The sequence below is a fragment of the Gymnogyps californianus genome, chromosome 13 (assembly GCF_018139145.2).
Source record: "Gymnogyps californianus isolate 813 chromosome 13, ASM1813914v2, whole genome shotgun sequence".
NCBI classification, from domain to species: Eukaryota; Metazoa; Chordata; class Aves; order Accipitriformes; family Cathartidae; genus Gymnogyps; species Gymnogyps californianus.
The window spans coordinates 17,033,785-17,056,709 of NC_059483.1; the positions used below are offsets into that span (position 1 = coordinate 17,033,785).

General features: G+C 54.4%; 1 protein-coding gene across 1 annotated transcript in view; it reads right to left on the reverse strand.

Annotated features, from left to right (window-relative positions):
- Positions 1–73: 73 nt before the first annotated feature.
- Positions 74–22,925, reverse strand: part of DNAH1 (dynein axonemal heavy chain 1) — a 73,482-nt gene continuing 50,630 nt past the window's right edge. The window contains exons 50-78 of the mRNA XM_050904890.1: positions 22,438–22,646; positions 21,481–21,652; positions 20,380–20,571; positions 19,740–19,850; positions 18,415–18,600; positions 13,306–13,497; positions 12,681–12,848; positions 11,887–12,078; positions 11,344–11,475; positions 10,976–11,101; positions 10,355–10,474; positions 9,386–9,535; positions 8,808–8,968; positions 8,474–8,699; positions 8,194–8,389; positions 7,387–7,538; positions 6,687–6,887; positions 6,124–6,264; positions 5,519–5,677; positions 4,944–5,075; positions 4,585–4,755; positions 3,965–4,144; positions 3,701–3,877; positions 2,746–2,916; positions 2,421–2,551; positions 1,887–2,031; positions 1,405–1,611; positions 735–969; positions 74–334 (exon numbers count right to left, since the gene is read on the reverse strand). Coding sequence (XP_050760847.1) covers positions 213–334; positions 735–969; positions 1,405–1,611; positions 1,887–2,031; positions 2,421–2,551; positions 2,746–2,916; positions 3,701–3,877; positions 3,965–4,144; positions 4,585–4,755; positions 4,944–5,075; positions 5,519–5,677; positions 6,124–6,264; positions 6,687–6,887; positions 7,387–7,538; positions 8,194–8,389; positions 8,474–8,699; positions 8,808–8,968; positions 9,386–9,535; positions 10,355–10,474; positions 10,976–11,101; positions 11,344–11,475; positions 11,887–12,078; positions 12,681–12,848; positions 13,306–13,497; positions 18,415–18,600; positions 19,740–19,850; positions 20,380–20,571; positions 21,481–21,652; positions 22,438–22,646 — 4,857 coding nt within the window. The 3' untranslated portion in view covers positions 74–212. The remainder of the gene's footprint in view (positions 335–734; positions 970–1,404; positions 1,612–1,886; positions 2,032–2,420; positions 2,552–2,745; positions 2,917–3,700; positions 3,878–3,964; positions 4,145–4,584; positions 4,756–4,943; positions 5,076–5,518; positions 5,678–6,123; positions 6,265–6,686; positions 6,888–7,386; positions 7,539–8,193; positions 8,390–8,473; positions 8,700–8,807; positions 8,969–9,385; positions 9,536–10,354; positions 10,475–10,975; positions 11,102–11,343; positions 11,476–11,886; positions 12,079–12,680; positions 12,849–13,305; positions 13,498–18,414; positions 18,601–19,739; positions 19,851–20,379; positions 20,572–21,480; positions 21,653–22,437; positions 22,647–22,925) is intronic.

The following is a 22,925-nucleotide window of genomic DNA, read 5'->3' on the forward strand; positions in this document are numbered from 1 at the left end:
ATTGCAACACCACCAGGTGAATGTGATGCTGGTGGAGTGGAGCTCAATTTATTGACACAGCTCAGAGGGCAGGAGGAGAGGGGGAGCGGCTGCTGGCAGTCAGTGCTTGGCACCTGCTGCCTGCCTGTGCTGCCTACCTCTGTGCAGGATGGTGGAGGCCCCGGCTCAGGCCCTCAGCTGGGATGGATTCCTGGGCTGGGTGGGTTTTCTGGCTAAAAGTCCAGGGCGCAGATCAAGGCTGTACCCCGTTTGATCCAATGCTTCTGCGGCTTGTCCGTAGGGATCTCCACAGCAATCACGTAGTTGGTGGAGTGGCCCGTTGTTGACAGTGTGCCTGTAATGGAGGAAGCAAGGGCAAGAGGGTGGTACTGCAGCCCTGGCTGCTGCACACTGACCGGGAAGTCCCATACGAGTGACTCCATGCGAGATCCCCTGTCCCATCCCCATGCTAGGTGACAGGCTGAGCAGGGCTGGGAGAAACAGGCTTGTGTATTTTCGGGTGTGGGCTGGAGGAGAGCCTGGCCAGAGGCACTGCTGCGTAGGCAGGGTGTCTGGCTGCTCCGTCTTGACCACAGCAGGAGAAATCTTTTTCTCCCTGGATGGTCTCGGCCAACAGTGCCTCGCTCCATGCCAGCGTGTGGCAGGAGGAACTCCTGCAGCCTCTCCTGGGCTGCCCTCCCTCGCTGCTTCTACAATCTCCCCTGCTTTGGGAGATCTGTCTTTAGGGCACCTACCTGCGCGAGTGAGAGTCTTATAGATTGGGCACAGGTAGGTGCCGGTGGCTGGAGGCTTGCGGTTGGGGACAGGAAGCAGCCAGAGGACGGCCATCTCTGTGTAAAGCTCCTTGGGGCGTGACTCAGCTAGCTGAAACGCAGCGGGGTCCCAGCGGGCGCCTTCGAGAAACAAGCCGTGGATGTAGCAGCCTTTGTCGGGATGGCGAGTGAGCTCGCTCACCGACTCCTTCATTACCTGCAGAGGAGAGCAGGCCCAGGGCCCTGATCAAGGCGTGTCCCTGGAGGCTTGGCCCCAAGGACCCCCTTAAGCAGCTCTTAGTTAAGTCAGCGCTGCCAAAGGGGAGCCTGCCCCAGCTCTCAGATGGGCTGAGCTGGGTTTTCTGGCATCTCACATCACGAGGCTGTGGGGCAGCCTGTGGCAAAGCCTGTGGAGGGGGATGTGAGCAGGTCTGGAGAGGCAGAGAAGCCTCTGCTTGCCTTGTGGAGGTGTCTGGCAGTGTGGGTGGGTGTATCTGAGCACAAAGGGGATGATGGGGTCCACAGGCAGCTGGGCAGCTAGTGGCTTCACCTCTTGGGCAGGTCAGGGCTAGAACTGCTGCTTTTGCGGCCTTCTAGCAGCAGATTCCAAAAAAATCCAGAAAAATCCAGAGCCTCTGGCTGACTTACTGACCTTGAAGCTAAACGAGATGGTGTCGATGGAGATGACGGACTTCCTGGCGAAGTTCTGCAGTGTCCCGGTGAGGAAGGCCTGGGGGAAGAAGAACCCGCTGATCCAGAACACGGAGGGGATCCCGTGGCTGATCCATTTCTGCAGGAATTCAATCCGCTGCGCCAAGTCGTTCACCCAGGATGCCAAGGGCTTCAGCGACGGGTAGGCCTGCGGGGCACCCACAGAGGGAGGTGCTGAACGCAATCAAGGACACCCTAGACCTCGTGCCCCAGTTGCTGAGAGCTGTCCCGAGCCCAGGGCTCTGGGCATCCAGCCTGCGGCTGGGAACAACTGCAAGCTGTGCTAGGCAGGAGACATCTCCATGCCAGGGGAGCAAAAGCCAGCTCCACGTGAGACAGCCCAGTCCAGCTGTGGTGGCTGATGACCCACTCCCCTGGTGCGGGTGAGCTCCTGCGGGCAGCTGGGCTGGCTGGGGCACGTACCTTGGCATTCCACATCTCGGGGACAGTGTTGTTGTACAAGCTGCTGGCCATCAGCTCCAGCTGAGAGGACATCACGACCAGGCCCTTGAGAGCTTTCAGCAAATCCTTCAGCGTCTGAGCAATCACCTCCAGGAGCCTGTTGTACCTACAGAGAAAGAACAGAGGGAGCAGAGCGACTCAGTGCAGTGGTTTATTGCCCATGTCTGCCCAGAGAGGGTATGGATCTCTGTCCAAGTGAAGCTCCTCCATGTAACCCCTAGCCCCATTCCTCTTTAATGGAATCTCATAGCTGCCCCCCCAGCCCTGAACTGCTGATGGTAGCGAATGGAGACGCTGATCAGTCCCCACAGGACAGGGACCAGCTGAAGGTCCTGGCTGGGACAACACAGTTGTTAGCGTGGCTGCCAACCCCACTGCCCTGCTCAGCAATGAGGTTCCTCAAAGGTGGGTGGCAGCAGGGGCCTGCACATCTCTGCTCTTCCCCAAGGGACCAGCCAGTTGCTGGCCCAGGACGTGATCCCACAGGAGTTTTACCTGATCACCTCCTGTACCAGCACTGTGTTCATGGACTCTTCGTAGAGCAGCGGGTATTTGTGGATCACCTCCTGCAGGTTCATGGGGGCAGGTAGCTTTGCCAGGATGTCCTTGGATGTCTCCTCCACGAGCTGGAAGGAAGGCAGCAAGTGGGTGAGCATCCTCCTGGCCATGGCTGCCGAGAAGGGGGAGAGCTAACGCCTGGATGGCAGTGCCATTGCTGGCACCCAGCAGGCAGGGTGGCACCTGCTGAGAGCTGGTGTTTGTGCTCGCTGCCTGTACCGGGCACCGGCTGCCAGAGCACTGATGGGATCAGGGCACCCACCTCTTCCCTGCTGCGGCCTCCCAGCGTGAAGGTCTTGGGTTGCAGCTGTGTAATGGCCCCCAGCAGAGCAAAGGTATCATTCCGAGCGAAGGTGATGTTAGCATTGTCATGTAAACCAAAGAGCTCTGGGCTATCGTTGAGCGGCAGGCTCTTGATGTACTGGAGGTAGCCCTGGAGAGGAATCCGCACAGGCTGTGAGGCCAAAGGCACAGGGATAAAGCTGTGGTGCCCCTTCGGGCTGCTATGGGCCTGGCCCGAAAGAAATGACTAAACCAGGGTTGTTGGATAAGCTAAACTCAGCAGATCTAAACCCAGCAGATCACAGACTAAGTTGGGAGATACTCCTTGTCTTGGTGTTGGAGATTCATTCATCTGACTTTTACACAGCTCTTTCTCCTGTCACAGCCAGGAAACACAACTCGCAGCTTTGACTTAGGGACGGCTTATGTGTGCCCAGAGCAATGCTTGCTGATGCAGGACTCAGGCTGCTGGGGAGGCTGCTGGGGTGGCAGCTCCTCTGAGCCAGGTTTGGTGGCTGAGTGGAGGCCATGGCCATGGTTTGTGGTCTGGCTGGGGAGTTAAATTGCACTGGTGTAGAAGCAAACACATGCTATGAGAACGCACAGCTTGGCAGTGAGCTTCCTGCCATGTCTCCTGCAGAGCTCCTCAAGCATTTTAGGTATGTGATATCAAAATGATTCAGAATACAAAAGCTTTCAGCTGGGGAACTCTGGTGATAGCTGCTACCACCTCCTGTGCACAGGGACAAGATTTCCTCCTGTTGCTTCAAACAGATGCAGCTTCCTGAAAGCAGCTGAAGATCCCCAGGTTCTTACAAACTTATATTCCCCCAGGGAACTGGAAATGCAGTGGGTTTCAGGGAGGAGTGGATCCCCTTTGCACTATGACGATCCCCATGGACCTATGAGCTGCAATTTGTTACTTGAGTACTTACGTCAAGGTCAGCAGAGGTACTGATCTGCTTGTAGATCCCCGATTCGGAATAGGCAAACTCAGGAATTAAAACCTCAGGCTTGTAGAAATCTTCCAAAATACTCATGATGCAGCGCCTGTCCCAGTTGTCAGTCACACGGCCGCCGTAGTTGATCTCCCCAGCTGTGTACTTCAGAACCTGTGAGGGACCCTGCCATGGCTTTCTGACCCACACGGGCATCATGAGCCTGTTCCCTCCACAGGAGGGGCCAGCTCACGCACTCACCTTGTACGGGATGTCTGTGTATTCGCTCAAGAACATCTGTAGCTGACTGATGCAGATGCGGAGGTCTCCATCTGTGAACTCATAGGGGATGTTGAACCCCAGAGGCCCAAACTTTCTCCTCTCCAGCATGTTCCCATGGAAGAAGCAAAGTGACAGCAACAAGGATTTAAACTCTGTGACCTGTGGGCAGGGGAGCAGGGAGAAGAGGTGCTCAGCTTGGGAGGAGGCATCCTTGGATGGGGTCAGTTCCTGCTGGGACCTGGCAGAGGAGATGTGCCAATTCATCAGTGCCAACTGGAGCCTGGAGAGGTGGAAACCTCAGTCAGGCTCCTGTGCTGGGGAAGGCTGTGGCCCACTCCCTTGCTTAAAGACAGCTGCAAGTGTCTTATGCCAGGCCTCCGCAATCCTCTTGCTTCTGTTTCTCAAAGTGAAACTTGTAATTGGCTCATCACAGAGTAGAGGTGGGCTTATGAGAAAGACCACCAGCCCTTCTCTAGCACATGAGAGCTCTAGTGGAGAGGAAGCTCTATGCCTGGAGAGGAGCCACATCCAGGTGGAGAGCCTACATTGGAACAGGCACGGGCTGGGGACAGCAAACCAAAGCACGACCTGGGTCTTACCTTGGGGCAAGAATTCAAGAAGTCATCACTGAAACTAATGTAGGACTTGAGCAGGTTGGCCTTGACCCCACGGGGGGGCTCGATGGTCAACTTGGAGCCATTCTGGAGGATGGACACAGGGAAGCGGTTGCTCGGTAGACTGGTGAGCCAGAGGCGAAAGTCCTGATGCACCTGGAAATCCAGAAGGCAGCAAGTGCTCAGAGGGTGCAGGCACAGCCACTGCAGCGGCTCCTGCACTGACCCTCTGGTTTTACAGGGAACCTGTAGCTGGGATCGAACTCAATCTGGGCTCCTCCCAGGGCTCCAGACTCCTGCCTGTTATCCTCAGAGTGGGCAGGCTGCTCAGTAAAACAGCTCACCTTGCTGGGGTCAATGCCCTCGACGAGTCTCTCCAGTGAAGGCATCCAGCTGGGGGCCAGGTGGCAGTTCTGGAAGAAGACCCAGTTGCCCTGCTCCATGGCACTGTGCATCATGGCTTCAGCACGGGGGCCCTGAGGCGGCAGACGAGAAGAGCTCAGAGACCCTGGTCCATTGCGGGTTGTACCCTGCTGAGCTGGACAGGGAGACAGCTGCTGGGTGGAAGGACCACTTCCCAGAGCTACAGCCTGGTGGTGTCCCCACGGCTCAACTGGATCTTTGCTGTCTGATGGCACAGCAAAGGCCCTTTTACAGCTTTTGCAAGCCTGTGTGAGAAGGTGGAGGGAATGGAAGAACTGGGGATGGATTCGGGAAGTTAGAGGGCACTGTAGGGGGAACCGCTGCTGCCCCCCACCGAACTGGCTCCTCCAGCTAGCAGAAGGTTGGTGAGTAAGGGCCGTGGGGCAGGAGGGTGTTTTCACTGTGCTGCAAGGGTGTTTGACCTACTTGGAGCTAGATGAGATCGCTGGGAGTGCCAGCAGGACAGCGCTGCCCCAGGTGGGCACCGGCAGCTTACCTGGCCTTGGCCCAGAGAAATGGCAGACAGCTTTTGGGAGAACTTCATTTCTTCAGCAAACTTGTAGAGGTCGGCAGCAGGGTCAGTGCCCGGGGACAGCACGAATACCAGGGGGGTGGTGGCAGTGGACTCCCTGAAGACGACTGAGAGGTCAGTGGTCTGCAACACAGAAAGTTGGTCAGGGCGGAGGGGCCGTAGTGGCACCATGCAGCACCTCCTCACCGTGCCTGGCCTCCAGCTCCTCTCCAAGGCACCGGCGTGCTCTTGGGTGCCAAGGCCAGAAACATGTTCAAAAAGGGCCTAGTACAGCTCTCCTCTGGCAGCATTAGGATCAGGGCAGTAACCACTTTCCCATTTGTCATTCAAACTCTGCCCTCATATGCCTGCACTATCTGCCCCCTCCCAGTGTGGTTTAACTGGTGGACATCAGGTAGGATATCCCTCGTCTAAGACATAAGTGTTTCCCCAGCTGTGGGAACACTGCAGCTGCAGAGAGGCACGAGCACCCTCACTGCAACTGGAAAATGCTGATTGCCCATTTACAGCAAGCTCGAGGCATCCTGCTCCACTCCTGGCCCCACCAGCGCTTCCTTTTGGCTGGTTACCTGCGGCTCAATGAAGTGCCGATCCAGGTTCAGCGCCACAAAGTCCTGCATGGCGTTGGTGATCTTATCTCCCCGCAGACACCGCAGAACCAGCAGCTTCTGGAAGGCATCAAGCTCAACTTCCCACTTCCCAGGCAGGGGCTCTCTGCAAAGCAATTAGGTGCATTCTGGGGGGATGTGCCTGATCCTGCAGCTCCCCAAGAAGCACCCAAGTTGCCTGCAGGCAGCCAGTGGGGTTTCAGAAGGGACAAGGACCTTCCAGTCACTCGGCCGAGGTTGTTGTCTGTAGCTTTGAAACCATCAGCAGGCAAGCCAGAGCTGCTTCCACTGGGGAAGCGCCAAATACTGCTGGGCTAAGGCACTGTATGGCTCTGCCTTGGGCAAGCAACATGCACAAGCAAGGGCCACCCTTGAGGAGACAAGGCAATGCCTCGTCCTCTCCGTTGCGTGGCACTGCACTGGGAGCAGAGCTGGCACTGTGGCTGTAACAGCTCCTCTTGCTCTCCCTGGGACGCCATTACCTGCTGGGTGCAGTACAGCTAAGCTGACAAAGCAGGGGGCACTTGCCTGTGAGGCTTGGGGCTGTCAAAAATGGCCCTGAATGCTACAAGGTTGGCTGCAAAATCACTGGCGAAGCCAGAGAAGTTCTTCAGGCTGCTCAAGGCCAGGATGTCTCCCCACGCTCTCTCATACAGCCAGGCTGGAGCTGGGTTCTCCCTCATCTCCTTTATGGTCCCTCCTGACAGCAGGTACCGCCACTCATCCTGGGAACAGGACAGGACATGGTCATGAATTATAGCCTACCTGCCTGGGCCTGAGGCACGTGGGTTTGTGCCATATCCAACTAAAATCCTGTAGTAACTTTCTGGCTGCCTCTCCTGCCAGGTGTGTGTGTCGAGGAGTAAGTGAACTGGAGGGTCTGGTGAGATCAACATCACTGTTCAGCTGTCACTAGCTTTTCTCTGTCTTCTAATCCCTGCCTGCTCCCTCTGAACTTGCTAACCTTTGCAGCAGTCTGGCAGCAAACTGGCAAAAGCTGCAGGTGATTCAGGCTAGGCAGCTCTGCATATAGACACAGAGAAAGGTTTGAGATCTGAGTGGAGAGAGAGGCCCAGCGTTTGCCCACCAGCCTGCCAAGCCTGGCCCCAGCCCCAGGGAACAAGACTCCTTTTCCACACTGGCATGGTATTCTAGGCGGCTGTACAGGCTGCACTTGAGTTGCCCTGATGGGATCCCATCAAAGGACCAAGGTGACTTGCTCACCATATCAATCTGCCCATCGTTCATCAGAATCCGGATGCAAACCAGGAAGGCAAACATGAGCTTGTGCTTCTCAAAGAGGCTACGGCACACATTGCTGTAGAGACTGAAGGTGATGTAGTTGTTGATGTTCACGATCCGGTCCTTCAGGATGTCTGAAAAAAAGGCAACAACCAGACAAGGGTGGTGGGTGCTATGGGTGATGTGGAGGGTGCTCTCCAGGTCAGCTGTCAGTTCCTGGTCACGGGCACACCTGCACCCTGCCCAGGAAGAACAGATGCTGCTCTCAAATATAGACTTGGCACAGAAACCCCTGTGAAAGCACAAGGCTGTGAGACTCAGCACACAGAAGAAAACACTGCCCCAGCACTGGGAGGGAGTCCACACTGCACCACGGCAGCCTGCACGGGCCCAGCCACCACCACCCTGGCTAACGCGCGCTGCTGGGTGGGGAAAGCTGCCCCAGCCCGGCAGCAGCAGCCAGGACCTGTGCGTGGAGGCGGCTCTGTGACAAGCAGAGCCACACCATTACCAGGATGGCGTGTACCCTGCCTGTGCCCTGCACTAACATCCCTCCTGCCTGGTCAGACAGGGCAGCAGAGAAGTAGTGGGGAAGAGAACCGAGGGCAGACTGCGACCACATCCTCCCTTGCTGTGCAGACCCAGCTAGGGGCAGCTCTGGACCATGCTGAGAGCCAATGCAAGCGGCCACGTTTGCCTTGACTCTGCAGGTGTCCTAGCTTCTGCTGCCGCTAGACCAGGAATGTGGGGTGAGGAAGACAATATGAGGGGGCTGTTCTAGGCAGGCACCTGCTCTCTCGGAGTTACTGATCCCCATTAGGAAGATGTTGAGGAACCACTCAAGTGAGTACTGGTACATGGGGTCCACACTGGACAGGTCTGAGACACAGAAGTAGAGGATCTGCGAACGGACGGCCACGGGCACATACTGCAGGCGGGTGATGTTGATGTCCTTCTCTGTCTGCTCTGCCACCATTACCTTGGCCTGGAGGACAGAAGAGACATCATGGTTAGTGCAGTGCTGGCAGGGGGTGCACAGTTGCAGGGGGAGAGCACCTCCACCTCTGACCTGGATCTCTCCTGCCTTGAGCTTGGATGCCTCCAGCACTTTGATGAGCTCCAAGTCATCTACAGGGTTTCCTTCAGAAGTGCTGAGCCGATACAGGATCTGGTCTTCTATCTCCTTCAGCTCCTGATGCATCTTGGCATTGCTAACAATTAGCTGGTTTCTAGCTTCTTCTAAGTCAGGCCGCTCCGCAGCCACCACTTCTCCCAGCAGTTGGTCTTCCAAGCCACTACAACAAAAGCCATGGAGGTGAGGGTGGGGGGAACAGGCCCAAGGGTTTGAGGGCTGCGAGGAATGAGGCTGAGCAGCATGGGCAGCTAATGGGGTAAGCAGGTACCTGGGTGAGAGGGTGAAGTTGATGAGGGTGAGCTTCGTGGAGACCTCGGGGCTGTAGTGTGGGTTGGGCAGGTTGGTGGTGATGTACATCTTGAAATCCTCATGGTAGGGGATCACCGCATCCCCAAGCTTCAGCATGGTGTTGCCTTGCTGTTTGCAGGTCTGCACCAGAGAGAGACAAATACAGGAAGGCTGGGACAGCTACCTCTTGTGAGGGAAGGCACCCTGCTGTGCCCTGGGCTCTGCAGTGCCGAGAAAGGCTGAAGGCTCTCTGCACAGAGGAGCTCAAAGCCACCCTGCAGACCTGAAGGCCTGAACCTGAATAGAGCAACTGTATCCCATGGCCCTGCCTCCCAGGCAAAGACACCTGCTGGCAGGAGACTGGGGTGTGCAGGAGGCTGCCAACATGTTGGAGCCCTGGCCAAGCCATGCGAGCACAGAACAGGGAGCATTCATGTGAGTGCTGCCTGCCCAGAGAGACCTACAAACCCACCACGTCCCACTGCACCCTGGCCAGATGCCTCCTTGCAGCCCAGCCAGGTACCCGCTGCCCCTCCATGTCAAGGCAAGATATAGGACCTGTTTCAGCAGGACAGGCTCGAGGGCCGGATCCAGCTCCTCGCCAACATTCTCCAGCAGGAAGGGCTTCCCCAAGGTAATGGCGTTTTCCAGATTGCAGAGGAAGTCCCGGTCGCTCAGTCTGGCCACTTCCAGGCTGTTCACCTTCTCCTGAAAGGCAGCAGGGGAGGGCAGGGTCCCTGCGGTGTCCTGCCCACCTTCACATCCAGCTCTAGTGCATCGTACACCTCTCGCTGGGCCAATTTAGCTCCCCGGAGCAGCAGAAATAGTATCTTTTCTTGCTCAGCTAGTTTTTGGCTATTTTGGCAAGTTTAGGCCATGTCACCAGGCACTAGAGACAGCTCAGTGAGGCAGCAGGAAAGGGGGGGAATGGGGAGAACCTCCTTCAAAGAGCCATACCCCTCAGAGCTCATTTACCTGCAAAGTGAGAGCAGGTGGGTGGGAAAAGCCCTCGGGGAGCAAAACAGGAGCAGCTGCCTGAGCCTCCTGCCTCACCCTTCAAAAGCGCAGTGGGCGCCTCTCTGGAGGAAGAGGAGAGGTGGTGGTCTGTGTTTCCAGCACTCTAGCAGCAGGGACTGTGCTCACTAGCCAGGTAATGCTACCCTGATCCCTTCTGTCCTAGGGACCCTAGAGGCTGTTATGGGAGATGCTAGTGTTGTTCTGTGTGTTTTAGGGTGTGCTGAAGGTGGTAAGGCCCCAAGAATGCTAGTGGAGAGCCAGAGTGGGAATCTGATGCCTCACTTGCTTACAGCAGGCCCCCTCCTGCCCTGTGCTGATTTCCCCAAGCAGGGAAATCCACCTGGGATGAATATGGGTGTGGAGCCTGCCTGGTGCTGGGGAGGCTGGGCTTGGACAGTATGGGGTCTGGCAGCTCTGGAGCCCAAAGCCTGAGGCTGCTCTGTGCAGCTCCTAACAAAAAGCTGCTTCCCCTATCCTGGCAGACCTGGCTTTTCTCCCTACAGCTCTTACCAGATTCTTGATCCACTTGTTTGCTTGTCCTTGAGGATCTATGTAGTGAGTCCACCGCTGGGAGAATTGTGTTATTACCCCATTCTCCACAGACAGGGTGTCATTGGGTAAACCAGCAATCTAATGGGGTAGAAAAAGCTGTTGGGAACACCTGGTAGCACAACACAGCTGACCAGAGAGAAGCCCTTGCTGCCCTGGTCCCTGTGTGGTCCCAGTGTGGATGGTGGGATGGTGGTGAGGGTACCTCTAACAGCAGCTGAGCCCAGAGCTGCAGCTCTGCCTGAAGCTGCTGAGCCATGGGACAGAGCTGTGCTGGCAGAGTTAGGCTTGGGCAGGCTATGGCCAAGGCTTTGCTCTAAGCCTGTGATTTGTAAAGGGGAAACCTATGCCATCAGCTGCTTGCTGCTGCCCTGGATGCTGCCAGGTCCTTTCCTGCTCATTGTGCAAGGAGCCTCAGCAGCAATTCCAGCTCTGCAGGGTGGAGGTACTTGGTCGTTATTGAGCTGTTTGGTTTGGGGCCTGTCCTTTGGTACAGGTGATCCTAGTGAGTGGTGAGCTGAGTGCTTTAGCCTTTGCCTGAGGCACCCTCAGCCTGAAGTGTTGGGTTTTTCTGCAACTTGCCTGCCAGGAGCGGATTTCCACGGGGTCTCCAAGGGTGCTGATCAGGTTTGGCTCCTTGGTGTGAGGAATGTTGTTTTCTGACAGCTGCCTCAGCCACTCCTTGCACAGTGCTACGCGGTAGTGTCCCTGCCATGAGAAGCACCATCAGAGCCTTTCTTTTAGTTGCAGCTAGTCTGCTGTGAGCATCTAAACCCTCCTGTTTCCATTCAAATGGGACCCTGTGCAGCCTCTGGCACAAAGGGAGAGAGATCCAGGAGGGATCTTGCACCCTTTTGCCCTATTCCTTTCTCCCAGCAGATCTGGCCAGCAAGAGGCCAGGAGAGCAGAGCAGCTAACAGAGCCCCTCACAGCAAGCATTGCACACTTACTGTAAAAGGGCCCAGGTAGGCCACAAAGCCAGCTGCAACCAGCATGTCCCCAGTGATGCTGTTGATCTTGTAATCCAGGTTCTCTACAGTGTCCTGCCAGCGCACCTTCTCATCAGCCAGGCTGTTTATGAGCTGTGGGATAAGTTGCACACATGAGAGCTGCTGTGTGGCCTAACCTTGTGTCCTGGACCTGCTGCTCTCTGGATAATGCTGCAGGTGACTTTCACCAGAGATTGCAGGGTGGCCCCTGCTATATCCTGAATTCTGTCCCCAGCTTTGAGCACTTAATCCTGCGATTACTGGGCTGCTCTCAGCTGTCCTGGAGACCTGCAGCTGGCTGAAGAAGCTGTGCACAGGAGAACAGCAGCTTTTCATACCACTGCCTGGCTAGCTTAGCTTCCCCAGTCCTGCTGAGATCTGGCCAGGCAGCTCCAACCTAGGATTGTTGTGAGTTGCAGGCACATAATGTTTTCACCAGTGTGCTCCTTGATCTGAAATCAGGTTGTCTCATGTAAGCAGGCAGAACCTAGCTCTGTCCCTTACCTTATTGGCGCGGCCCAGTCTCTGCTGACACTGCTCACACTTCATCTCCAACTCCTCCTTCTTGGCTATGCAGGTCTTGTGCTTGGCTTGCAGCATGGCAATGCCACCTTCAACCTCCCTCAGGCGCTCCTTAGCTTCCTCAAGGACCTGCTGAGTGGCACGCAGGTCGTCTTCTGCCTCCTGCCAGGCTCGCTGGGGAGATGCACAAGGAAACAGTGGGTATGTTGGGCATGTGGCCAGGCTTTTCCCCAAAAAGCCAGAGACCTTGGAGCAAGAGTTGGTTTTCCATAAAAGCACTAGCTGATACTGAGATCCTTCTCTGTATGACAAAGGTTGACCTGCCTAACTCCGGGGCATCTTCTGCAAGTCCAGAAATAAAAGTAGGGGTGAGGAGGGCATTTCTGCATAGCTCCAAAAAGCCAAGAGCCTGTGCCAGCTTACACAAGCTCAGGATGTGGCCCGCTGGTGAACAGGAGGAAAGGTTCCTCTGCTTACCCCAAAATAGTAATAAAGAAATAGCTAGGCTTGGAGAGGATTAACGCTGAAACTCTAGTGAGATGTGGGCATGCTTCTGTAAGTACAGTTTCTGCTGAGCTAGGAACTCGGCACTAAGAACAAGCGATCACTTCTGTCCCAGCATACTCTAGGCTGATTTCTTCTTTGTTACGTTAATGGGTTTTGAGCCTTTGGCTCTGCTAAGGCTTGGTCTGAACATTATATCCTGACCTGCAGAAGGGGGCTGTTAGTACTGTGTTCCCTAACACCTAGAGCAACTGGGTCACACTGCCTCTTACCCGCTTGGGCTCCACAACCTTGGCCACAAAGTGGTACTTGTGCATGGCACGCACCCACTGGCAGATGGAGGTGCAAGCTTTGGAGACCTTGGCGATGGCAGCTGGCTGAAACTCCTCGCTGTCAATGTAGGGCTGGATAGCCCTGATCACAGTGTCCGCAATATTGTCCTGCAAGGAATGGTGGGAGAGAAAGGAGATCAGTGATGAGGGTGCTAGAGATCTGACTGAGGAGGGTCTCAAAGGGCTTCCCCCAGTGGCTGCAGCCTGCCCCAGCACCTGGGAGGGTGGTTAAAGCATTGCACTGGAGCAAGAGGAATCAAATTGCTGTGTGTTGAGGCCTGGGAGGCATGGGTAAATCCCTTCCCATACCACTTCCATCCAGCTCCTCCACATGGAAAGAGCGGAGGGACAGAAGGGGAAGATCTGTGCGTCTGGGTCCCATTGCCCAAGGCAATGAAGTGCAGCCAGCTGACACGAGGACTTCCAGGCCAAATAAGTCCTCATCCTCTGTGCTGCTGAAGTGTGTGCTCCTTAAAGAAGGAGCTTTAAGCTTCATTGCTGTGAGAAGGATCTCTGTGAGGCAATACCTGATCCCTGGTCACAGCCTCCCTCTGCCACCACTTACCTTATCATATTTAAACAGGCTGTCCAGGAACTTCCCTGGGTCCTGGAGAAGGCCCCTGCCTGGCTCCCAGTAGTCATCCACCTTGGAGCCTAGCTTTTCTCCTGCCACCCTTTTGGGCTTGATTCCTTTCATAATGCAGACAGCTTCAATCACCATCTTCACACCAAGGGGAGGCCGCTGCATTGCTCGTACCTTCAAAACCCAAAGGGAGATAGTGTGTTGGCCTGGTTCTCAGTGAGATGGGGTGCTCATCCCTCAGATGGCCCAGGGGAGACTGGGACCAGAGGCAGGACACTTAGAGGATGCAATGCACAGGCAGAAAGGACAGAGGTATTTGAAGGGAAAGCTGGTTATCAGAAAGGGCATGGAGCAAATTATAGGTAGGCTGAAAAAGCCTGCACTGATGCTCTGATAGATATATCTTACAGGCTGAAGATGTCTTAGCAAAGGAGCTAGATCTGTATGGCCCTGGGGAGGAGGCTGTATGGAAATGGGGCGTGGGCAGGCTTTCTCCCTTGCTCTGTGGGCTCTCATTTGTCTTGTACCCCACCGTAGCAATGCTGTACCCCAGGAGCTGGTCTGCAGCACTTGTGGAGGGACTGCTTGAGTCTCTCCTCAAGCAGGCAGCTAGGAGTGCTGCTGCAGCACCCTTGAGATGGCTGTAGGTGTCAGGACCCTCAAGGATGACTCCTGCTTTTTCCCTTCTAGTGCTGACCATCCTTGCCATGTTCAGCCAGAGATACTCCCAGGCCTTCCCACCGGACACAGTCAACAGAGGGGCAGAGTTTGTGGCGACGCTGAGGCTGGTCTACCCCCACGCAGACACCCTCTGTGAGAAGGACTTTGACTGGCTCTTTGACTGCCCTCAGACAAAGCAGTTCCTCGAGTGGTTCTGCAGCACGGTGGGTGAGGAGAATGTGCTGAGTCCAGCTGAGGTAGAGGCCTATGATGCCCTGCTGGCTGCAGGCAAGCCCATCCTGGAAGGCGATGCCCTTGAGCAGGCATTGCAGACATGCTGCCAGGTTCCACAGCTCCCAAGCATGATACCGGATGATGAGGGTCCCTCTCTGGAGGCCCTGCAGCAGGAGCTTCAGGAGCTGAAGGACTATCGTGACCGTCAGCTCTGGCGGCACAGCAAGCTGCAGGTTTGGGCAGCCAACCTGCAGCGGGAGCTGAGGTATTTGGAGGAAGGGGAGAAAGCGGTGAAGCAGGCTTTGAGAAAGGCTCAGGTGGACCTGGAAGTGGAAATCTTCCAAACCAGTGCTGTCCTGAGCCAGATCAGCAAGGCTGCAAAGCAGCTGACAGAGTGGCATGGGGACATGGGGAAAGGCCGGCCACCGGCACTGCTGTGCGAGATGGATCTTGGTCCTTACATGGAGCTAGAACAACAGGCCACTGACATGTTTGAGAGGTTCCTCCAGCAGGTCCTACCAGGGAGTGTCCAGGCTCCAGATGCTCAGGGATCAAGTGCACAGGGAGAGAGCAGCCTGAAGGAAGGGCTGGAGGCTGGGACACAGATGGACTCCGACTGGGAAAAACCAGAAGGACGAAGAGGAGCTCCTTATCGAGAGTGTGCAAAGACACCATCGGGGGTGGCACCAGCAAGTCAGGGAATACTGGTCCAAGGCTCAAGGGCAGAGCTGCTAGTGGAGGGGAGGAATGGGAAAGAGGTGTTGAGCATGGGGGACGACGAGGAGGAGAGAGATGGCAGCCAGGAAGCCACAGAGAGAATGGACGCCAAGCAAACAACGATGCTGAAAAGCCTTGGGACTGATGGAGATGAGCTACTGGAGGACCAAGACAGCTACTGGAAGGAGCTGAGCCAAATAGAGAAAGCACATATCTGTGCCCAGAGGGAGGTTATAGTCATGTCAGCAAAAGTGGAAGGCAACTGTGCTGCGCTGGAGTGGGCCCAGAAGACTCTGGAAGCTCTTGAGGAGAACCAGGTAGGGCCAGTGCTCCCTTTCCTCCACCATCCTTTGTGGCAGGGTCTTCCTGTGCTGCAGGCAGTCCCTCCTGTTGGAACGCTGGAGCACAGCTGACATGTCAGGAGGGGGTGGCAGAGCCAGGCAGCGCTAGCGGTGCACCCTGACACCAGCCTGTTTTGTCTTCCCCCTGCGTAGCATGTAGTTGAGGCAGAACTCCGGAGTCAGGATGCCATGCTTCAGAAGCAGCTTCATGCCCTGCGTTGCGACATCACGCAGACCCTGACTCACCAGCTGCCACCCCTGCTGAAGGCAGAGGCCTGCCTCTCTCGCCTGCCCATCCTGCAGAGGCAGCTCAGCCTGGAAGCTGCCCATCTGCAGTACATTGCTGGGAGGCAGGAGGAGGCGGCTGCGTGGCTGGCGAGCCAGCACAGCCGCCTGGATCTGCTGGAGCTCCAGCTGAAATGGGAGAGAAAGGAGCTGGACCAGAAGGCTGCTCAGCTGGGGGAGATGGAAACTGCCATGAGGGAAGCCCAGACCAGGCTGCAGGAGCAGCAGGACTACTTCAAAGATGCCAGCTCCTCCCAGAAGGGTTGTCCACGCATGTGGATAGACCCCAAAGATCTCTCTGCTGTACGGTAAGGGCCTGGGTGTGTGCGTGCATGAGGAACAAACTAGATGTGGTGAAGGTGGCATGGGAATGGGAGAGGCATGCGGCAGACCCAAGTTACCAGGCAGTGCTCTTCTGCCAGTGCAGCACCACCCTGACTCCACAGTGGTGTGAAATTCCCCAGAAGATGGCATCTGCTTCTTCCTGGCTGGCTAGGGCTGATGCAGCAACGCATGGGCTTGGAGAAGGGAATGAGTATGGAGAACAGAAGTTTTCCTAGGATGTGAAGGTGGAGAGTGTAGAGGCAAGTCTTCAGCCATGGAGAAGGAGAGCTGGGCCAGAAGGAAGCACAAGCTACTTGGAGCAAGAGCTTTCTCTGGTTGGGTGTCCTGCACTGACAGGGGCTTCTCAGTCCTCCCTGCACAGCTCTGGAGTAGCTGGTGCTTGTGTCTGCCAGCAAGGAGTCCCCGACTGGCTCTTGAGCTAGCCTGGTCCTTTATGGCGCTCTTCCCAGGCCTCCAGGACATGTGCTGCTCACCAGGAGTGGCTGTCCTCTCATTGTTGCCCCACAGCTGCTTGCATCCCAGTCCTACAGTGCACAATGTCCCCTGAGCCCTGTTCTTCCTTAGTGCTGGTACACTGCTCACACCTCTGGCTCGCTGTCCCCTCTTGCAGGCTCTGGGACATGCTGGTGGGGAAAGATCGGCAGGAGCAGCTCTTCCGCAGCTATGAGGCCATAGCAGCCCAGTGCTCCCAGTTGGTTCAGGACCAGAGGGTGCTGGAAGCACAGCTGGCAGCTCCTACACCCCAGCTCCCTGCCCTGGAGTCCTCCGTAGAGGTGCTCTACCGGCTGCTGTACAATAGCTCCAACCAGCTGCAGCTCTCCTCTCCGGTAAGCAAGCACTCCTGCTCCACCAGGCCTTGCTGGGTGGGACAGGGCTGTGAGTCAGCCCTCTGTGCCATCCTCCCTGGGTGCAGAGGTGAGAACTTACTGCCTCTCAGCCCACAGAGGGAGGGGAAGTTGGCCTGATCCTTGCCTTGTCCCAAAAGCTATCCAGTGAGGCAGTGGCTGGCTGAGGGACAAAGGTGATTCTCACTGTGTTTCACATGGGCTGTTAAGTATAGAGATTGGGGTGCCTTAGCCAAGGTGGCCCAGTAAGCTACCTCTGTTCCTTGGACTGGATGTGTTTTGGAGGCCAGAGCCAGGTGGGTAGTTTATTTCTGGTGGGCTGAGCTGTTCCATAGGTGGGAGGAAATCCCCCTCTTTCTGCATGTTCACATGCATTTGGGCTCTGCCCCTCAGGAGATCACCGAGCTGATGCAGCAACTGATCACCATGCAGGACAACCTTCTCCAAATGCTGACAGACCTCCTGAGTGACTTGAAGGTCAAGCACAGATCTCTGGAGAGCCCTATCCTGCAGACAGAGCGCAACCTTTATGTGTATTTTTACTGCAATGAGGATCGGCTGAGAGAGGTGGTGGAGGAGCTGGAGAAGCAGGTGTCAGCTTCCTCCAAGGGACCACTGATGGAGCTGCCCTATGGAAAGGAGTAGGTTAAAGGGGTGCTTGCTCTCTGCCATAGAAGTGGTGTCCTCTTTTGGTTGGGCTGGGTCATTAATCCTGGACTGGGAGAGAACTCTGGTGGTCCTGGCTCCAGTGACAGGTTACTTGGGTCATGGCCCAGCAGCTGGGCTTAAAACAAGCAGGGAGCTTACTCCTTAAATGAAGAGTTTCCTGAAGCTGGTGGGTGGGTTAGATGATGTGTAAGAAATTGATGCATCTTGTGAGTTGGCACTGGAAGCCTTATAGACAGTGGCATGAAAAGTCTCCTGTCTACAAGAGGATGGGTGCTGGGGGCAAGTGGACTCACACTATCTGTGTCTTTTCCCATGTTCTGGGGAAAGGAGTTTTGTATGTTTTGTGGGGAATAAAAAGGTCTGTTATTCACAATTGCAGAGCAATAAGCCTGTCCCTCTCCTCCACAGCTGTTACACTCTGTGCAGTGAAATCTTGTACTTGCTGAGTTTGCTCTCTTGGCTATGGGCTGTGACACTTGCCAGGCTCAATCACCCTCCTTTCTCTGACTGTCCCATTTCAAGCCAGTATTCCTTGAAATCAGCCCACCAGCCATTGCCTCTTCCTCTTCTCTGCCTGTGGTGGATCCCCTTTCAAAAGAGCCTGCTGGTTCAGACAGTGTGCTGCTAGACCTGTCCCTGTGCTGTGCAGTCAATACTCGGGGTTGCATTGTGGTACTGCCTGCCGCCTACCCCCATGGACAGGCACCATGGGGTGAGCCCTCCTCAACACCCTCTCCGGCACAAGTTGGCAACAGTATGTAGGAACACCCACGAGCCCGTTGCTGCCTCTCTGCCCTTCAAAACTCTTTGCTTCTGAAGGAGTGAAGCTGAGAAGCTGCATCGGCAGCTGCCCAGACTGTGAGCCCAGGGGGATGGATGGAGATGCTGGAAAAGGCTGGGGATGCTGCAAGCCTATAGAAGGGGAATTGCTGCAAAGTGAGAGGCTGTCCAGGACCAGACCCAGCTCTGGCCACCCTCCCCCTCAACCCAGTTACCTCTGTAACATCACTTTTGTTGAGGTTCCTCAGGCTGGCAAGAGCAGCATCCAGGGCTGGGAGGGCTTCAGCCAAGTCCTTCTGAGCATCATCTGCAATGGCTTGGGCTGTCTGAGCTTTCACTTTGGCCTTCATCTCCTCAGCCTGCACAGCACTTCTTGTCTCTTCAGCCACAGCTGTGTCCACCTGCAACACCAGGGACAGCCTCAGAAGCATGCTGGAGCCAGAGCACCCCTTTGGCTCGGCTCAGCACTGCTAGGTAAGGATCACAGCTGTCCTGGCAGGTCACGTGTTTTCTTCCAGCAGGGACATGCTGGGGCCTAACTGCTGGAGGGGATCCTCTTCCTGCATCATACTGGCAGGAGGTTTTTGTCAGCCTGTAGAGATCATCCACAAGCTCCAGCTCTGGCTGTGCCTGCAATGGTGTTAGTCCTGCAGGAATTAGCTGCTCTACCCATTTTTCCTATTGGCACAGGGAGAAGATGCATAGAGATGCAAATGTGTAGGGAGATGGAGGAATAAGAAGATATGCTGAGGGTTTTATTTCTAAAATTCACTTCTGCCTACCCCCAGGGTTAAAACACTACCAGGAGGTGTAAACAGAATGTGGAATATAGCCAAATCTTTATCTGCTATGTGGGAACATGGGAGATTGTGGACTCTTTCCCCTTTGCATGCAGAGCTGTATGATGTTAGTGTCTCTGTTCCCCCTGTCTCAGTCTGGCCATCCCACAGTAGGAGACAGGCAGGGAGGAACACAAGGAAGAGAGAAGGTAGTGACAGCCAACACAGGACAGTTCCCTCTTCTGCAGTGGCATGAGTGACTGTGTGTGGTGATCCCTGAGGTTTGGGCTAGCAGGGGCAGGCTGCAGCTGGATCAGCTCCCAGGGGCTGGGATGTGGGGGAACAATCCCTTTCAGCAACAACAGTCTGGGCTTAGAGCTGCTCAGGCCGCCCGAGGATTGTGTTAGTAGTGTTGTTGGTCTGTGCTTGCAAGGATCTAAGCCAGTGAGGAAAGGGAGCTGGTAGCTTGGCTGACTGACCCCCTGGGTTGTGGTTTCAGACAGCGGCATGTGAGCCATCGCTTCTGCTAGCAACTGGCTGGTAGGTTGTGACTGGGCCCCACCAACACCAGAGCAGGGACCCCAGCAGAAGGCCATTCTCGCTGGCAGTGCTCTCTGCATAAATACCTGCTGTGCTAATCTGAGGCCTTTTTACTGTCAGATCAAGCAGGATTTCATACAATCCCCGCAAGGCCTCCCCAAGCCCTGTGTCCAGTCTGAGCAGTCAGACTTGGAAAGTGCAGGGCTGTCCAGCAGCAGTACCTGCAGTTGCTCCATGGTTGCCAGCGTGTCTTTGGCTGCCTGTGCCAGGAGAGGGCGGGCAGACTCCAGCTCCTCCTGCATCCTTGCTACATCATCTGCTGTTTGCAGGAGCTGCGGGAGCAGAGCAGAGTGAGAGCACAGGCAGCAGCCACAGAAGCCCCCGGAAAGGGCTGTGCTGCCCTGGTGGGTGCTCCCTGCCCAGTGTCAGCCTGTACAAAGCAGGTCTTGCCACGGACCATGCTTAAGCAACAGTCTGGCACTGTGGTGTGCTTATAAACAGCAGTGCCTAATGGTGCCTGCACATGGTGGGCATTACTTCATAAGCTCATGGCAGTGTCAGCAGAACCATGTTGCTGTTATAGGGCTTTCAATTAAAAGGTTAATAAGGAACATCCTGAGACATGATGAGCTACAGCGAGGTCTGTGGTCCCCAAAGACTGGGGACCATCATTCTTTTAGAGCTGTTATAGACTCAGACCTTCAGAAAGACTGACCCTGGCAGAAGGTGTAGTTCTTATTTGCTTTAGCATGAGTTTTCTCCTGTTACACACGTGATGTGTAGGGCATCTCTGCAGCTATAAATGCACTGCTCAGAGCAGGTAAGGGGGACCCAAAGCTCTCCTGGGTGGGAGGGACGAACCTTGTCCAGGCCACTTTTCATCCTGTTCTTGGCTGTCTTCAGTTCCTGTTTCTTCTTTCCAATCAGGGAACTGAAGATGCTGAGGAACTCAAGGTAGCTCTTGGGAGTGACGTAATTGTGTCTGGCCAGCTCTGCTAGATACACTTGGCACTTCTTTGCCACACTCTGATGGATTTCTACACATACTTGAATCTACAAGGAGAAAGGAAAGAAACAATCTTATTCAGTACTGAACATGTGGTAGGCAAGTCTATGTGATGCCCATAGGGAGCACAAGGGGCTTTCAAAGAGCCTAAGTATACAGTCACAGCAGAGCTTATATATGCATGTGGGCTTCAATGCCATAGAGAAGGTGACAAATGGACATGGCCATTTCAAGGCATACAAAAGCTAACCAGTTTGGTATTTGAATGAGCGTGCTGGTTTTGGCTGGGGCAGAGTTAGTTTTCTTCATAGTAGCTGGTATGGGGCTGTTTTGGATTTGTGTTGATAATACAGAGATGTTTTCGTTATTGCTGAGCAGTGCTCACAGAGAGTCAAGGCCTTTTCTGCTCCTCACACCACCCCACCAGCGAGTAGGCTGGGGGTACACAAGAAGCTGGGAGGGGACACAGCTGGGACAGCTGACCGCAGCTGACCAAAGCGATATTCCATACCATATGACATCATGCTCAGCATATAAAGCTGGAGGAAGAAGAAGGAAGGGGGGACATTCGGAGTGATGGCATTTGTCTTCCCAAGTAACCGTTATGCATGATGGAGCCCTGCTTTCCTGGAGATGGCTGAACACCTGCATGCTGATGGGAAGCAGCAAATTAATTCCTTGTTATGCTTTGCTTGTGCATGCAGCTTTTGCTTTACCTATTAAACTGTCTTCATCTCAACCCACAACTTTTCTCACTTTTACTCTTCTGAGTAAGTGCATTGTGTTTAGTTGCTGGCTGGGGTTAAACCATGACAATGACCCTGCCATGGAACATTTCTGCTACAGGGTAGGACCTTTCTGCAGGTGTGTCCTGCATCCATTGTCTATGTGTATCTAGAGACATAGCACATTGAGCATACGGGAGCTGTGTTTTGTGTGTTGAGTGTGGCACCTACCATCCCATTGACATCTTCAGTACTGGCACCAAGATGTGGGATGTTGTGCAAGAAGGAGGCAGCAACGCACTGCAGGGCTTCAGCAGGCCACTTATTAAACCAGTTGATGGTACAGCAGTTCACAAGAGAGGGGAACTGTCTCAAGCGTGCACGGAAGACTTCTCCAATAGGGCTGAGGGAAAGACATGCAGAAAAGAGATGTTACAACTAGCTATAAATACCAGGATAAAATAGCTTTCCCACTTCCCTAGAACCAACTTGAACCCTTACAGAGTAAGAAGGAAGGGAATATACCCAAGGAAGAACAAGGGAGGGAAATAGGGAATGAAAGTTCAGGCAGTGAGCTGCATGTCCTAAAGTGTATGTCACAGCTCATTCCTTGGAAGTCCTCGGTATATTCTGGAAGTATTAAGATGGTAGTGGGGTGATGTTTTATGGGTCCCTCCCTAGGGAGAACACTTACAGGGTAAGAAATAAATGTGACCTGAAGTCTATTTCAAGCAGGTGAGTGCACAGATTGCATCACCAGACCAAAATCATGGCCCTGATTCTTCCACTTGTACTTGCACTGAGAATTCCCTGTACCTTCTGGCAGCCATCCTCCAAGCAAGCAAGCTGCTCGTGGACTATGCACTAGATTCATGAGTAAACATGGTGCAACTGAGCCCCAAATTCAACCAAGATATTTTTGTAACAAACAGCTCAATGGTGCATGAAGGAGGAGGAAGCTTGTATTTAATCTGGATCATACATTCTTAAACTTTTCAAACTTCATCTTGAAACCAGCAGAGTGTAAAAAAAAGTATCCAGTTCTATGGGAAGGTGGTATGCACACCTTACTTCTCCTCCAAAGTCAGGGGCTTGGAAACAAAGGTCTTATGACAAAGTGATGCAAGGCAAAGGACAAGGAGGGAATAATTAACATTGACAGCATGGAGTCCTACCCCTGAACTGTACCTCATGCACAGGACCATGTGGATATTGCTGCGAACCCGTCCTGTGTATGCAGCCATCAAATTGGCCTTGGTGGGCTGCTGCCCTAGATCTCGAACAACGGGCTTCATAGCTGTCATGATCTGTTCTTCATCATCGGGGTTGTAAATGTTGGGAACATCACCTGAGTTGAGCAGGTTGTTGATATCCTCAAGGAAGGATTCATTTTTAATCTAAAAGTAGATGATAGGGGGGAAAAAAAAAAAAAAGCAGTTTCCTAAGTCATAAGACAGTCATGTCTCCACATGCCATGGAGATCACTTCTGGATAAATATAGCCCTCAGCCTCTGTTATAAGAAATCATTTCTGTGATCACTTGGCTCCAGTAAAGCATACTCTGACCCTTGTCCAGCATTTCCAATTGAACAGCCATGTTCAGCCATTTCAGGGGTGGGGGGTGTGTGTCTCAGAACAAACCTCCTTCTGCCCATTCACTGTCTCCTTACGGACAA